Raw genomic sequence first — 18,015 nt, forward strand, 5'->3', positions numbered from 1 at the left:
TCACCAAACATACAGATCATAACCAGGGAACAGTCAGTGCTGGAAAGAATAAGTGAAAAGCACAAACTTCAGAAGCCAATTTATCTTCCTGGAGATCGCCATCATCATGGGACTTCCTACAAGCGGCTTGGATGACCCCACCAATCCCATTACTGTCTGTGGATATGCAATTAAATGATGGGGGCTCTTCACTTAGTGGCTCAAATGGTAAAGAATTCTGCCTGCAATGGAGGAGATCTGGGTTCAATTCCTGGGTTGGGAAGACCCTCGGAGAAGGGAATGGCAACCTACTTCAGCATTTTTGCCTGGAGAATTCCATGGACAGAGGAGCCTGGAAGGCTACAGTTCGCGGGGTCACAGAGAGTCAGACACAACTAAGCGACTAACACTTTCAAGTCTTCATTTATCTCCCATCTCGTCAGCCTACGAACCCGGACTTTGCCAGCATCCTGGAGTCCAGCACGGGTCTCTATCAGATGTGAGAAAAAAAGCTCTTTGGTGGAGGGCACTACACATCACCAGATTACATGATCAGAACAAACAAACTCCAAGTCACTCAAACACTTTAACACGTTTACTGACTAAGAATCTTGCACGCTCTTCAGACAGACACAATTCTTACTTTATCTGGAAAAATATTTACCATGCCAATAGAGAGCAAATAGCAAGTTCCAATAAATGTTTGCTAAGTGAATATGAAAACATATGAGTGGTGTTCTCTATCTTAAGTACCCACATCAAAAGACATCCCAGGCTCTCTAATCCTTTTACTCTACTGTATGCATGCCAATTTCCAAACATGGCAGAGTTTAGGGGTTACGGATGGAGGCAACCAAGGCCACCGATGCAAACTGCTATTACGATGGGGCGGGGGGCAGGGGGAGAACAGGGGACGCGCAGGAGGATGGACAAAAGAGCAGGCACTTGCTTGTTTTACATCAGTTAAGAATGCTCTTCATCAACATCATGCAAAGGAAGAAACAACATACAGAGAGATGTTCTAGAAAGAGTAAGTCAGCAGCACTGCTCTTGGGTCCTGGCTGCCCTTCATCAGTAACGGCAAGTCACAGCACTGCGCTCGGCTCAAACTCCTTAACAGTGCAACTCATGGCTGGTGTGCATGTTCTCATCCATGGCCTCCAACTGAGGTTCCCCGGCTTCCAAAATCCTAGAAGAGACCCCCTGCCCTGTTCACCATGAACAGGGCACTAAAGCACTTCTCAAGAGTGAGCAGAGATCACCTGAGAGCAGGACAGAGTCCAGGGCCCCGGAGGTGCCGACCTGGCCATATGGCAGTTATACTCATGGGCAGGAAAGGAGGAGAAGCTGGGAGTGACAAACCGGGCAAAGAGTGTTAAAAAGGTCGGAAGAAGGAAGAGATAAGAATGAAACCTGAGCCTCATCTCACAAGCACAAGCGTACTGGGTCACCCACAGGGAAAGGGCCCCTCGAGCTCTCCGAGAAGTCTTCGCCAAGGACTCGATCAATCAGACCACACTGAGCACATCACATCCTGTTTGTGACCCAGAATCAATACAGCATGTGAGTTTCCAACCTGTCTCCTCCTTTTAGGAATACCATCTTCAGACAACCAGCACCAAGCTTACAAAACTGGGCAACTCTTGGTTTTGAAATGCCTCATTTAGGAAAAATCTTTCACTTTTAATCAATACACCCTAAGATGTTGACACGAGGGTGAAAAATCATTCTCTTTAAACTTGCTGTATTTTCATTTGGAATGGAGCTATAGTTTTAAACTACATCTACCGAACAACTTAATACTTTGAGGCTATCAATATTTGCTTATTATTGACACCTGTGAGCCTTAAAAATCTGAACATTTTTTCTATGAAAAAAGAATTGGAAATGCTAAAAATCAAGCCCCACACATGTACTTCAGAGGAAGCACAGACTATAGAGGAAGGCTGATACAATCCTTTCTGGTTACACACAAATATCTAAAAATGTGGTTCCAATTTTTTTTCTTTTTTTAAACTGTGCTCATTTTCTTTCAAATTACTTCCAAAAATGAAGGTCTCTCTGATGTTAATCGTGTGTACACTTCAGCTCACACTTTAAAGAGTCTCCCTCTCCTGGGAAGTGACTTTTGTATACAAATCATGGGAAGCTACTTAGACAAAGTGCTGGAGATGATTAAAAGGGGCCAGATTCAAATTTATACCTTAAAAAAAAAAAAAAAGCAGAAGCAGATGTCAACTGACTCGTTTGTGTATATTTTGGAAATGAGTTGAAGATATGCATGTGCATTTCATCAGGACATTTAAAGAATTCTCAACTTTTTACTGTGGTTATGTATCAAGAACAACTTTAGAAATTAAAAATACTTTGAAGCTTATATTCCACTGGAATATATGCTGGACACCTTGACTCCTTCTTACAATCTGATCTAACTGAAACACTTTTTAATCTGACAGAAAGGTGTCTGCTCACGTAGAAAGGAGTGTTTTAGAACTGAAGGTACATCATATACACATCATGGTCTAGGATTAGTGAAGAATAAACTGAAGCAGCATTTGCTCACTTAATACTCATATTAACGATAAAAACTTCATTTCCTCCAAACTGTTGCTCACCCCACCCCCTAATTTTAATACCGCACAGGGGAAAAAATCTGCACCTTTCCACCAAACCTTTATTGAAAAGCTCTTGACATAGGCAATGAGCACCTTGCTGGGTCCTAGAAACACAGAGATGATCAGTCTAGTCCAGGCCCGCAAGGGGAACCCGGTTGACTGAGGAAGGCTTTTCAGGAGTGACGTCCGGGTTATATCTGAAATGGGGGAGGGATGGGAGGCTGAGGGGACACAGGAGGTGAGTGGGGGCGGGGTGTGTGCTTGGAGCCTGCTGGAATCACGAGCAGAAGGCGCCTTCCTTCTTAAAGAATGTAACATCCTAGTATTGCACTCTAATGCCTCTTTTCACTAAAACAAGAAATCTGATAACCGGGCGGGGATATTTACACTGGAATCGCAGACTGCTCAGCTCTTTCATTAGGCAGAGATGCATCTTCTAGAAAATTACAGAAAATACTGGCCACAGTAACAGTCCTATGCAGACTTCCCATTAAGTCATCGAGGGAAAAAACCAAGTAACCCATCAATTTAAATGTATGTATGATTCCTGTAGCAAACTGCTCGGTGACTGCATCACACTGGCAGAAGTTCACAGAGTCATTCTGACAGTGTCATCCTTCGATTACAGAAAGACGTCAAAGCCCCCAACCTGAGCGTTCAGTGACACTGCGGATCTAATCACACCCCTTCCGTGCACGGTGAAATATGGTACATTAGCGTGACCCAAACCCAGAGAGCGTACAATGAGAACTGTCTGACACCAGCAAACCAGCATTGACAGATACTCAAAGACGTCAACAGTTGCTGTGAACTAAAATGGTGTTGAGGGCTGTGTTTGGGTTAAATCCACCTGCAGTGACAGAAAATGCCCACCAGGTGGAGTAAAAAGATTCAAGCTTCACTCCCAACTTCTGGTTTCTTAACTTCCACCCAATTCATATTCATCCTGATTTGGGAGACTTGGCTGCTGCCGCTACTGATGCTAAGTCGCTTCAGCCGTGTCTGACTCTGAGACCCCACAGACGGCAGCCCACCAGGCTCCCCCGTCCCTGGGATTCTAATTACTAACCAACTGTTTCTGTTTCTTTTAAAGCAAGTAATATTCGGAGAAGGCGATGGCACCCCACTCCAGTACTCTTGCCTGGAAAACCCCATGGACGGAGGAGCCTGGTGGGCTGCAGTCCATGGGGTCGCTGAGGGTCGGACATGGCTAAGTGACTTCACTTTCACTTTTCAGTTTCATGCATTGGAGAAGGAAATGGCAACCCACTCCAGTGTTCTTGCGTAGAGATTCCCAGTGACAGCGGAGCCTGGTGGGTTGCCGTCTATGGGGTCGCACAGAGTCGGACATGACTGAAACGACTTAGCAGCAGCAGCAGCAGCAATATGCAGGACAGAAATTCAACCATTTAAAGGTGTTTTAAGAAAAATTAGCTCGTTCAAGAAAAACTAGGGTTCATTAAACACAAAATGAAAACCAAGGAATTAAGTTGGACTGAGACTAAAGTGAAGTCATTCAGTTGTGTCTGACTCTTGCAACCCTGTGGACTATACAGTCCATGCAATTCTCCAGGCCAGAATACTGGAGTGGGATCGAATCCAGGTCTCCCACACTGCAGGTGGATTCTTTACCTGCTGAGCCACCAGGGAAGCCCAAGAATACTGAGTGGGTAGCCTATCCCTTCTCCAGCGCGTCTTCCCAACACAGGAATCGAACCGGGGTCTCCTGCGTTGCAGGTGGATTCTTTACCAGCTGAGCTACCAGGGAAGCCCTCCAGGAGTTCAGGTACCAGCCTGAGCTTGGAGGGATCTCCACACCTGCAGGTCTCCCTGCTGGAAATCCACCTTGGCCCATTCTCAGTTACCAAGCTCCCAACTCCAGCGTCAGTTTATCCTTAAAGAACAAGTTTTAGGTACTAACAAGTGATCGCTGGTGTGGCAGTCACATCCTAAGATGACCCCTCTCCCCGCACTGAGTCATGATCTTGAGTAATCACCTCCCCTGAGAACAGGTGGAGCCCATGACTTGCTTCCAGCCAAGCGACTAAGGCAAAGGTGATGGGCTGTCATCCCTTGATGAGGTTACATCACACAACCCTTCCCTCCGTTTGTGGTGATCTGTCGTGTAGAAACAGAAAACCCCACGCTGAGTGAAAAGAGGTCGCCCCCTACGCCGTCCACACCTCTGCAGACTCGGCCCCGTCTACCCTGTCCCCTGCATCTAATCTAGCTACCCACGTTTGCTGAGGAATCACCATGACCACCATCTTATATGTCTTTCTCAACTGTCTATACGTAAGCAAGCAAATGCATGCACATAGATATTATCCTGTTCCCTCCCCATTATCCTGGAAAGGAGTCCCTATCAGTACAAACAGGCTCACTCCCTTCTGGAAACTGCACTGAACTCCACCAAACGGGTGAACCACATTCACATTAGTTCCCCACCTATGGAGAAACATTTTGAGACTTCAGATCGTTTCCTTATAAAAATCTTACATTTATGTATTTGGTACTTCACACTGAAGCAACAGATTTTATTTTCTAGGGCTCCAAATTCACTGCAGGCAATGACTGCAGCCAAGAAATTAAAAGACACTTGCTCATGGAGAGGAAAGCTATGACAAACCTAGACAGTGTATTAAAAAGCAGAGACATCACTTTGCCAACAAAATGTTCATCTAGTCAAAGCTATGGTTTTCCCAGTAGTCATGCGTGGATATGAGAACTGGATCATAAAGAAGGCTGAGCGCCGAAGAATTGATGCTTTCAAACTGTGGTGTTGGAGAAGACTCTTGAGAGCCCCTCGGATTGCAGGGAGATCAAACTGCTCAGTTCTATAGGAGATCAACCCTGAATATTCATTGGAAGGACTGCTGCTGAAGCTAAAGCTCCAATATTTTGACCACCTGATGTCAAGAGCTGACTCACTGGAAAAGACCCTGATGACGCGAAAGACTGAGAGCAGGAGCAGAAGCGGGTGACAGAGGATGAGATGATTAGACAGCATCACTGACTAAATGGACAAGAATCTGAGCAAACTCGAGGACAGAGGAGCCTGGCGTGCTGTGTGCAGTCCACGGGGTTACAAAGAGCTGGACACGATTCAGCAACTGAACAACACTGCTTCAGACTGAGTAGGACCAATACCGAGAAGTGGAATTTTGCTGGGGCTAAGAGGACATACATCTGCAATCTTGCTACAGAGGCTGTGCGACTCACAAGCCCACAGGGACATACGGAGTGCGCAATGGGTCGCCCCAGCCACCCAGGTGCGAGCAATTAGTTTCTTCGTTGCACTCAAGCTCATTAAGCTCATCTGACAAGTATTCACAAGCAGCCACTTGGTGAAGAGCAGATAGGTTCCTGAACACAGAACAAGACACAGCAATGAGACAAACAAGAGCTGAAACTCAGAAGAGGGGAAGACTGATGCGAAGAAAGGTGAAATCCCCCAAAGCAGACTCTGCAGGACACACAGGCTATTGCCCGAGAGGAAGGACCCCAGACTCCACCATTCGTCAACCACTTTACTGTGCTGGGTCTGTCTCACCCGGAGTGTGAGCCTCGAGGGCACTGGAGCAACCTCGAGGAGCTACTGGGGGCGTGCCAGCCACACCGACTGAGCCCCGCGACAGGGGCTGACTGCTATTACAACACTGCCCTTTCAGAAATGCAAATGCGTCCTTAAAGCCTCCTTTGACACCGTGGGCTCTAATTTCCAAGGAACATGAAAGTGCAGAATCAAATGAACAAATAAATTCAACAGAAAACCCAAACTGGGTCTGGCAAGAGGGAAGGATGGCTAGGTGGTCTAGGTGTTTGCAACAGAAGCTAATCTGATGCAAACATTAACTGCTGCTGCTGCTGCTAAGTCGCTTCAGTCGTGTCCGACTCTGTTCGACCCCAGAGACGGCAGCCCACCAGGATCCTCCGTGCCTGGGATTCTCCAGGCAAGAACACTGGAGTGGGTTGCCATTTCCTTCTCCAATGCATGAAATCGAAAAGTGAAAGTGAAGTCGCTCAGTCGTGTCCGACTATTAGCGACCCCATGGACTAACATTAACTAGAGGAGGCCAAAGAGATCAGGTGGAACCTTAAGGGAGAGTGTAGGGCAGCCGTCCGTGCCAGCAGAGGGCACACGAGAGGCTCTCAGAAGGCAGAGCCCAAGCCCCTCGACGACGCCAGTCTCATCCACCTCGGCCTTCACACACGCCAAAACTGTCAAGGGCACCCGAACCTCCCACCACACAGCATTCCTTCCCCTCTCCCCTTTATAGCAGAAAATACGCATGTTGAGACTCTTCTCTTTTTTAAAAAATGTCCAAAGGTCTGAGAATCCTTCCATGATATCATCTGCACTTATAGTTTCCATGACTTGAGAAAACACACAGACAAACGCTTCTATGACACACAGTTCACAGCAGCGCTGTTTACAATTGCCAGAGGGTGAGAACAACCCTAATGTCCACGAAGAGAAGAACACACAAACCAAACGTGGCATTCACACCCTGGACTGGTCTGCACCCGTGAAAAGGAGCGACGGGTGACACGCCCTACGTGGTGGACGCATCCTGGAAACATCACACCGATGTAAAAGAAGTCGGACACAGAAGGCCAGACATTGCAGCGGCTCCACCCATACGAAACATCCACAACAGACAAGGCCACAGGGCAGAAGACACTCAGTGGCACAGAGGCTGGGGGGGAGGGAGCAGTGTGGGCAGACGGGGACGGTGTCCTTCTGGGGAGGTGAGCATGTGCTAGAGCTAGATGGCGGTGATGGCCATACAACACTGTGAATGCACTTCACACCACTGCACGTTTAAAAGGGGCTAATATGTATATTATCACAATAAAGAAAAAGGTACTGTAAAATCAGTAAACTTTACAACAGGCTATTATTTTACTGGGCTTATGGAGAGGGGAATGGCAACCCACTCCAGTATTTCTGTCTGGAGAACTCCATGGACAGAGGACCCAGGTGGGCTATAACAGTCCATGGGGTAGTAAAGAGTTGGACATGACTGAGCGACATCACTTTCACTTCCTGATATCTCAGCGGTAAAGAATCCACCTGCAACGAAGGAGATACAGCTTCAATCCCTGGGTCAGGAAGATCCCCTGGAGAGGGAATGGCAACCCACTCCAGTATTCTTGCCTGGGAAGAGGAGGAGCCTGGAGGGCTCCAGTCCATGGGGTCACAAAGAGTCTGACATGACTGAGCAACTAAACAACAATAGTAATTATCCAACTAATCTTTAAAGGGTAACTTGGAAAACGGGAGCTAAGAATGATGAAACAGAAAGCTGCACATACTTATGTGAAAAACCGCACATACATACTTATTCACCCCCCAAACCACGCTCGTACACAGGTTCTCAGAACTCTGCTAAGAATAATGACCATGACAGCAAAGATTTATTCCACTAGGCACTGCTCTAAGTGTTCACGCTTAATCCTGTGAGGTAATTAGCCCCATTTTACACGAGATAAAACAGGCACAGAGAGGCTAAGTAACTAAGGAGCTGGCAGGCAGCAACCGCAGAATCTGAAGCCAATCTAGCTTCTGATCGCACGTCCTCAGCGCCACTGCCCTGGACTCACAATGGAGACCCCCCTCAACCGGCCCGCCCAGCCTCTCCCTGTCCATCCACCCACACGTCCTTCCAAGAGCCTAACCTGCCGCGCCTCTGCACGGCGGGGACTTCCACCCGGAGCCGCTGGGGTGGGCTCTCGCCTGCAAACGCTGACTGGGGGCCCACCGTGGCCTGAGGACAGGAACGAAAAACCCCTCCGGTGGCTCCACAGAGGTGCCTGCGTTCTGCGGGAGAACAACGTGCAATGCACACCTCTGAGCCACAAGGCTGGACCACTTCGTGTGGCCAGCACACCTTTGTCAGCACCCACAGTAGGGTCTGAACGCCTTCCCAGGAGCACCCAACCCCGTGGGCTGCACGCACTGCTGCTCCGGGCATCTGAGCTCTCCCGACCGAGCCATCAACTCACCCAAACCCAGTCATCTTCCACCCTGTCACCACCCTCCCACAAACACGAGCTCGTGGCTAGAAGAGATACCAAGAACAATAAGGGGCCAGACAGACATCTGAAAGTGGTTTTTAAAAGAGAACATACATTTATTTCTAAGGATAAAAAACAGCCTGATATAACTTCAGAGATGAAAAGTATTTCTGAAACTAAAATAACTTCGAATGACAGCACAACCAAAACCTCAGAATTTCTGCGACAAGGGACCCTTATCAGTGCTCACAGCTCTCATCAGGGAGGGGCCACAGAACAGGGCCTGGCTGAGCAGAGGTCGCTGCAGGTGCTCCCCACCCCGGTGATCTCTGAGAAGAGGTCTAACCTTTGTTCTTGAAAGCTTACCTTTCAATTTCAATGGCAAAACCAGACATTTATTAGTTTTTTTTTCGGTTCATCTTACACCACTGCTTAAGTCCGGGGAATAAGCGCCGAAACTGAGATGGAAAGGGACCCTAACTGAACACGTCGCGCTGACACGACAAACCGAGAGGTGCCGCCCTCACCGCCAAGTCTCATCAGGCAGAGAGGGCGGCCGGCTAGTTCAGCACGTAAAAAGGCCACAGCTGTGCCCCACATACTGTAAGAATGGAGTTAACATTCACTGGGGTAAAGCAATAACAAGGGTCTTAACTGGTGGTGGGGGGGTGGGGCTGGTGAGGAATAAAGTGTCCTTTGCAAGTGAAAACTATGTTTTTTTTTAAAATTAAGTCAAAAGTCTAGAGTACATGTATCTACATCCACGAAGACTCAAAAGTGAAAGCTGCACAACTGTTAAACTGGGATATTCTACCATCAACTGTTTTCCACAAATGACAACTTTAGCCACGAGTTACTGAAAGATGAGAGTGAAAAAGCTGGCTTAAAACCCAACATTCAAAAAACTAAGATCATGGCACCTGGTCCCATCACTTCATGGCAAATAGATGGGGAAACAATGGAGACAGTGACAGACTTTATTTTCTTGGGCTCCAAAACCACTGCAGATGGGGACTGTAGCCATGAAATTAAAAAATGTTTGCTCCTTGGAAGAAACGCTATGACCAACCTAGACAGCTCATGAAAAAGCAGAGACATTTCTTTGCTGACAAAGGTCTGTCTAGTCAAAGCTGTGGTATTTCCAGCAGTCACGTATGGATGTGAGAGTTGGAGAATAAAGAAAGCTGAGTGCCAAAGAACTGATGTTTCTGAACTGTGCTGCTGGAGAAGACTAGTCCCCTGGAGTGCAAGGAGGTCAAAGCAATCAATCCTAAAGGAAATCAACCCTGAATACTGGAGGGACTGATACTAAAGCTGAAGCTGCAATACTTTGTCGACCTGATATGAAGTACTGACTCCTTCGAAAAGACAGTGATGCTGGGAAAGATTAAAGGCAGGAAGAGAAGGGGACAACAGAGGATAAGATGGTTGGATGGCATCTCTGACTGGATGGACATGAGTGTGAATAAGCTCTAGGGAAGCTTGGCGTGCTGCAGTCCATGGGGTCGTAGAGTCACACAAGACTGAGAGACTGAACTGATACTCAAAGTTTAAGTTAAAATTCTGCTCTCTTAATTAGACTTCAAATGTATAAGGGACCCATGGTATCTAAAGAAACTAAAGAGAACTCTTGTAAAATAATGTTTTGGTTTTTTTTCTCTCAATGAAAGCAAACCCCTATGTACCCGGGTATACTGAGACTTCTTAAAGGGATCACCTGTGCAAAGGTGACATCCACATGAGAAACAACCCCCAACTCCTGCTCTCACCTCTTGTGCTGCTCTGACCTCTTTCTGGACCCACAGCTGAGCTCCAAACTTACTTCAGAGTAGAAACGTAGGTCATACAAGACTCAAATAGAACTTTCAGAGGTAAGGGGTAACAGGTGAAAATGTTACCAAGCTGTACGTAGTACTTACTGCTGGTTCGACTTGACTTCGATCTGCAATATCTATGTGGACAATTTCAACCGTTTTCCACGTGTTGGGATCTAGACCGTGTACCTATTAATAACAGAAAGGAAACAAGGCCAGCTTAAGACTCTTCTTGTTAGGCAAAACTAGTACGCTTCCATATATAATCTTTATCTTGAGTCTCAGAGTACATCAAGAGCCATACTAAAAACAACCCAAGTTGCTATTTCATTAAATCAACTGTCTGAAGGCTGGAGGGAGGGAAGAGAATGCTGCCAAATTCACAGAAATCGGTCATCATTATTTTCTGGTAACTCTTAGAGATGACAATACAAAAACTAAACCTCACCTATGTTTAACCCAACTGATAAATGACAAAGTCCTTGAAACCTCTAAGTCCTAGACGAACAGAAGGTGACATTGTAATTAGATTCTAAGAAGCTGCACTGTAAGTTCTAAAACCTCTGCTGAATTTGATTCACCCTAAAGGTATTCCAGAGAAAGCAATGGCACCCCACTCCAGTACTCTTGCCTGGAAAATCCCATAGACGGAGGAGCCTGGTAGGCTGCAGTCCATGGGGTCGCGAAGAGTTGGACACGACTGAGCAACTTCACTTTTACTTTTCACTTTCATGCACTGGAGAAGGAAATGGCAACCCACTCCAGTATTCTTGCCTGGAGAATCCCAGGGATGGGGAAGCCTGGTGGGCTGCCGTCTATGGGGTCGCACAGAGTCGGACACGACTGGAGCGACTGAGCAGCAGCAGCAAAGGTATTCCACTTCAGTAGGATGCCAATACCTCTATACCTCGTGTCATCCAGTCATTTACTTCTGAAATTCCATCAATCAACCCATAAAGAACTGTTTACAAATTGCCAAAGATAGGCCCATTTGAATGCTAAAGATGGCAAATTAAATCATATAGACTCATGCATACCAAAATACCTCATTCAGACTCTAAATTTTAGTTACTGTGAAAAAAAAAAAATACAAGTCAAGTGAGTGATCATCTTGAAGAAAAACTCAAGTTAAATACTCTAAAGTTATAGTTCAAAAGTTCCTTTGATTGGCACCAGTAACAGAAAAGCAGAGGAAAAACATACTCTACCACCATTACCCATAAACTTACTTTCCCGTAATAGAATATCAAAAGGTTGCAACGGTCGTTCTCAAACTGGAATGCCCAGCAGAAAAAAGACTGTAGGGCCCCGCCCCCAGAGACTCTGATTCAGCGCACTCGGGAGTGAGGCGTCAGCATCGGTACTCCCAACAAGTTCCTAGATGCCACTCACTGCTTGTTGGTCCAGGGACCACGGGCCTTGGAACCTCTGGGCCAGGGCATCAACCCATAGCAGTCACAGACGCCCTCCCAAGCTCCCTGCTAAACCTCACAGAAAGTTAGACACTATACCAAGTCGTAACCAACTTTCTGGTAATTCACTTGAGGGATAAAAGTGCACCAATTTGTAAAAGTCAGGAGCTTTTCAACATTTTTGTAAATTATTCAAAGTAACTTCTTCCTTCCTGCCTTTTGGGCATCTCTCTGAAATCAACCAATAATTCAGGCCAAATGGAATGGAGGTGAAAATTAAAGCAATCAATTTTGCTATGCACAGGAGCTCTGGCAAATAGAGATGAGAAAAACAATTTTAAAAAAAATTAACAGCTGAAACTGGCTTAAGGATTATCTGTGAGTTTTGTTTACCTACCCTCTCCCAATCCCAGATAAAGAGAGTTGCTGACAAAAACAGCGGCCTCACCAAGTCCACTCACACACCAAGGCAAGGAACTGACAGGGAAGGCCCACTGGTTTCTGGCGGCAAGCCTGCCTCACCGCAGCAGTCTGACACACACCAGCGTGGCCGGGCGCGCATCTAAGGCCGTAGGCGGCACGCTGGCGGAGACACAATGACTATGGTATCCCCATTTCGGAGGCTTTCTACACTGAAAGCCCAGAGTCAAAGACTTACATTTTCTAACGTTCCCAAGTCTGGTTTGTGCCACGTTTCAATTTTAATGAAGAAATCATCTTTCATATATTCGTTCTGCAGAAAACACAACAGCAAAATGACAGTGACCTTTGGCTGGTTCTCAGGCTTGTGTCTGCAGGCGCGATCCCCAGGCACGAGCGTCCACGCTCTGACTCTACAAGAAGACTGGTCCTCAGGTGACAAAGAATCGTTAGCTGCCAACTTTTACAGACTTGTCAGGCCAACCAACTGCTTGCTGCATGCATTTAAATAACGTACACAACCCTGCTTGACATGTAGCGCACAGGGCTAACGCTGCAGAAGCTGTGGGGTGTGCTGAGCGGATGTGACGTTCAAAGCGAGTAGCAGAAGCAAAATAAAGTCAAGAGGGAGATGTCGCGGTAAGGCTGCAAAGAGCCCCTTAATAGTGGAGTATGCGGTGGAGTGTGAGTTGGTGCCCGGAGAAGAGAGGAGGGCCATGCAGCGGTGGGCAGTTTTAGGAAAATAAAGCAACAGATAGTTGAAAGCAATTACTACATAGGGCGAAGTTTAAAGGTGAAGACTACGTGATACAGAAACAGTTTTACTCACCGTTACAACTGAGGCATACCGGAACAGGTCGGCAACAAAGGAGGAAAAATTTTCAGAATATTAATTGGAGCCAAAATAGTTTGCCACAATATTTAATGTCACAAAGATTAAACTACCTGCCAACACAGAACATTTGGTTTAGATCCGCAAAACACAATCTCTAAACAAATGCCAATATGGGCTATGTTAAGACTGTGGAGTTGCAATCTAATCATTTCAAGTAATTTTAAAACAATGGTAAAAGGAATAGCGTCACAAGAGCAAAACACCATTTACAAGGCTGACGGGACAAACAACAGCCAACAGCTCCACCACGTGGCAACGGAAGCGAGATACTGTTGAAACTACATCAAACGACGCCTGTGCGTGAGGGTAACCTGTAAGATTTCTGTATTCCTTTTATCTGCTGCCCTTGGAGCCTGCTTGGTCAACAAGGATCTCAGGGAGCCTGTCGTCTGGGAAGGAACTATGTCCCTCACCAAGGCTTGGGGGAGGGACCCCGTGGCTGCTTTCCTGCCACAGCTCTCGCAGACCCCCCCAACAGAAGGCCCCACCCGGAGTCACCCTTCTCTAAGGGGGGGACCCTGGGCGTGCGGGGCAGAGGGGCGAGACGGTTTCTGGGAACCAGACTTACTTGTTCTGCAGTAGGGATATGCGTTCCAGGCTTTCTCGTGAAACACCAAGGAGCCCTCGGGAGCAATCATCCTCACGAACGCAGGGACTTTGCTGGGAGGAGAGAAACACTGGATATATTCTCAACAACACCACTGCTTCTTGGTTGGCTCCCATCAGACTGCTTCAAAGGGCACTCAAGTATAACATTAACGTGGAGACAACAGAATGATTGTGTTTAACCATACAGAAGATTGTGTTTTGAAACAGAAGCCGTCTTTCTTACGGCTTTTGACCTACTCCCGTAATACAAGATCTAAGAGTTACCTGAAACTGTTCAACCTGTGTGTGACACGGAAGTCATCGCTGGCAATCAGACCACACCACACTGTTTCTTAACACAGTAAAGAGTCTCCAGAATAAGGTAATGACTCGGAATAAAAGCCTTTTAATACATTTTACAGAATAAACTTAAAGAAAAATGATAATATGAAGGGTCCGTGTACAGAGGAAGACAGGCAAACATACCTAAGTATAAAATTGTGTGGACCTGGAAAATGTCATCAACTGCTGCCTCAAGTCTGGTCAGATCAGACAGGTTAACTATGTAACCAACACATGATGAGCTCGTGCGAATTCATGAGATTATCAGGAAAGATGCCAACAGGTAAGTGGGCAAAGACAACCACAGACACACCACTAACAGAACACACAACTGGAAAATTAGTTTTAACAAACATGGAAATTAGTTTTATCAGCCTTCACAGTAGTGCCAATGAAATGACCATTTTCCTGACTGGTGCCTATGGTACAGAAACTTTTCCGTGCGCAGGCTTTCCACAGATCGGATTCAAATCCCAGCATTGCCCTGAAGCAGCTGTGTGACCTGGAGCATATTGTATCAGAGGCTCTCTGAACTCCCTCCTGTGCTGAATGGAGTCCGTATCACCCACTCTGCAAAGTCACTGAGAGAATCCCATCAGACAGGATCTGTAATGTGTTAAGCACCAGGCACACTGCCATGAGAGCTGACTAAATGGCAACTGTTGTTGCTGTGGTTTAGTCGCTCAGTTGTGTCCGACTCTTTGCGACCCTGTGGACTGGAGCCCTCCAGGTTCCTCTGTCCACAGATTTCCCAGGCAAGAATACTGGAATTGGGTTGCAATTTCCTCTTCCAGGGGATCTTCCTGACCCAGGGATGGAACCCATGTCTCCTGTGTCTCCTGCCTTGGCAAGCGGATTCTTTATACCACTGAGCTAGCTGGGTGCTTTTGAATTATAAGCTGACACGTAGCTAGGTGCTTTCACATGCCTTTCTTCACTTTAATCCCCCGATAACACTATGAGTTAACCATTAATTCATTATTTCTATAACCAGCATTTAAACAGCTAAATAACAATGTCAAAATGATATCCTCCTACTTGAAGCCCAATGTATATTCTTTCCATCAGCGCTGCTTTCTGAAAACTTAAGCACAACTTAATTTCCTAAACTAAGAGAAAGAACAATAGCCCACAGTAAGACTGAGCAGTTGATCAGAAATACTCCTATGCTGAATTTCAGAAGCTAAGCAAAGAAGGTGGAATGGACCCCACACCAGCCAGAGTGCTGTGTAACTACGAAGAGCAGTCCGGACAGCCCCTTCCCGGCCTCGGCAGCACGCAAGAATGGTGCCGCTTAGGAGTTCCCTGGCTGTCCAGCGGTTGGACGTGGCACTTTCACTGCCAGGGCCTAGGCTTGATCCCTGGTCAGGGAACTAAGATCCAACAAGCGACATGGCATGGGCAAATAAAAAGAATGCTATGGTTTGAAACTCCTACTATTGTGGCAAATTAAATCTTTAAATCATTGGAAAAGCTGAAGTATTACTATCACGTATGCAGTATGCCCAAGATTACAAGGGCATAAACTTAAAAAATATTAATAAAGGAGGGCTAATTCTCTGAGCACGTGCTACTTTTGAAATCTTGGGAAATTCACACAAAGGGGTATAACTTCAGGGAAATGAAGACAGGATACATCAAAATAACATCACATTAAAAGTCAAAGAAGATCTAAGCACTCCAAACCATTTCTTGCATTGGTAAAAAACTGGAACCTAGAATCCTTTAAATGTTGAAGAGGTCTAATCAGGGTATAATGTAATCCATGTGGGGAATTTTTTAAAATACAAGCTATAAGATTACTTGTTATCTGCGGGTATGACAAACAGATTATCAATGGTTCACCTGGTCAACTTAGAAAAAGGCAGGAGAAAAATAGCTGTGTACCAGAAGTATATTCTTAATTATTCTATTTCCATAGTGCCCAATATTCTAAAAACCTTAATATTCATCAAGTTACAAAATTTGCTGACACAAGAAAATTGGCAATCAGTTACTGAAGGTCAGCATAAGACCAATCTCTAAAAAAATGTTAGTATTTCTTCATCGTGCTTCCAAATGCCTATTACTTTAATTCTAGGATGCTTTTTCTACCACGTGTATTTCAACTCATTTTATGTTTGACATAGTTTCATGCAAGGATGGGTACAATAAAGGACAGAAACAATAAGGATCTAACAGAAGCAGAAGAGATTAAAAAGAGGTAGCAAGAAAACACAGAAGAACTATACCAGAAAGGTCTTAATGACCAGATAACCACAGTGGTGTGGTCACTCACCTAGAGCCAGACATCCTAGAGTGTGAAGTCAAGTGGGCCTTAGGAAGCATTACTACAAAGAAAGCCAGTGGAGGTGATGGAATTCCAGCTGAGCTCTTTCAACTCCTAAAAGATGATGCTGTTAAAGTGCTGCACTCAATATGTCACCAAATTTGGAAAACTTGGCAATGGCCATAGGACTGGAAAAGGTCAGTTTTCATTCCAATCTCAAAGAAAGGCAATGCTAAAGAATGCTCAAACTAGTGTAGAAGTGCACTCATTTCAAGTGCTAGCAAGGTAAAGCTCAAAATCCTTCAACAGTATGTGAAACCAAGAACTTCCAGATATTCAAGCTGGATTTAGAAAAGGCAGAGGAACCAAAGATCAAATTGCCAACATTCGTTGGATCATAGAGAAGCAAGGGAATTCCAGAAAAACATCTACTTCTGCTTCACTGACTACACTAAAGCTTGAATGTATGGATCACAACAACTGTGGAAAATTCATCAAGAGATGGGAATACCAGACCACCTTACCTGCCTCCTGAGAAACCTGTATATGGGTGAAGAACCAACAGTCAGTACCAGACATGGAACAAGAGACTGGTTCAAACTGGGAAAGGAGTACATCAAGGATATGTATTGTCACCTTGCTTATTTAACTTATATACAGAGTACATCACATGAAATGCCAGGCTGGATGAATCCCAAGCTGGAATCAAGATTGCTAGGAGAAATATTCAGAGAAGACAATGGCACCCCACTCCAGTACTCTTGCCTGGAAAATCCCATGGGTGGAGGAGCCTGGTGGGCTATAGTCCACGGGGTCGCTAAGACACGACTGAGCGACTTCAATTTCACTTTTCACTTTCATGCATTGGAGAAGGAAATGGCAACCCACTCCAGTGTTCTTGCCTGGAGAATCCCAGGGACGGGGGAGCCTGGTGGGCTGCCGTCTATGGGGTCGCACAGAGTCGGACACGACTGAAGTGATTTAGCAGCAGCAGCAGCAGGAGAAATATCAACAACCTCAGATATGCAGATGACACCACTTTAATGGCAGAAAGTGAAGAGGGAACTAAAAGAGCCTCTTGATGAGTGTGAAAGTGGACAGTGAAAAAGCTGGCTCGGAACTCAACATTCAAAAAACTGAGACCATGGCATCTGGTCCCATCACTTCATGGCAAATAGACGGGGGAAAAGTGGAAACAGTGGCAGATTTTATTTTCTCAGGTTCCAAAAATCACCGCAGTCGGTGACTACATCCATGAAATTAAAGACTCTTGCTCCTTGGAAGGAGAGCTATCACAAACCTAGAATGCATATGAAAAAGCAGAGACATGACTTTGCAGACAAAGATCTGTATAGTCAAGGCTATGGTTTTTCCAGTAGTCATGTGCAGGTGTGAGAGCTGGACTATAAAGAAAGCTGAGCACCAAAGAACTGATGCTTTTCAACTGTGGTGTTGGAGAAGACTCTTGAGAGTCCCTTGGATTGCAAGGAGATCCAATCAGTCCATCCTAAAGGAAATCAGTCCTGAACATTCATTGCAAGGACTGTTGCTGAAGCTGAAGCTCCAATACTTTGGCCACCTGATGTGGAGAGCTGACTCACTGGAAAAGACCCTGATGCTGGGAAAGACTGAAGGCAAAAGAAGAGGGCACCAGAGGATG

At 45.9% G+C, this 18,015-nt stretch overlaps 1 protein-coding gene across 2 annotated transcripts in view; it reads right to left on the reverse strand.

Moving 5' to 3' along the window:
* The window catches only part of PITPNB (phosphatidylinositol transfer protein beta), a 61,314-nt gene that overhangs the window by 30,366 nt on the left and 12,933 nt on the right, over positions 1-18,015 (reverse strand). For both annotated transcript variants that reach the window (XM_061385239.1, XM_061385240.1), the window contains exons 4-7: positions 13,725-13,816; positions 13,091-13,098; positions 12,500-12,574; positions 10,535-10,618 (exon numbers count right to left, since the gene is read on the reverse strand). In XM_061385239.1, the coding sequence (XP_061241223.1) occupies positions 10,535-10,618; positions 12,500-12,574; positions 13,091-13,098; positions 13,725-13,816 (259 nt within the window). The remainder of the gene's footprint in view (positions 1-10,534; positions 10,619-12,499; positions 12,575-13,090; positions 13,099-13,724; positions 13,817-18,015) is intronic.

This window comes from Bos javanicus, chromosome 17, assembly GCF_032452875.1.
Source record: "Bos javanicus breed banteng chromosome 17, ARS-OSU_banteng_1.0, whole genome shotgun sequence".
NCBI lineage: Eukaryota > Metazoa > Chordata > Mammalia > Artiodactyla > Bovidae > Bos > Bos javanicus.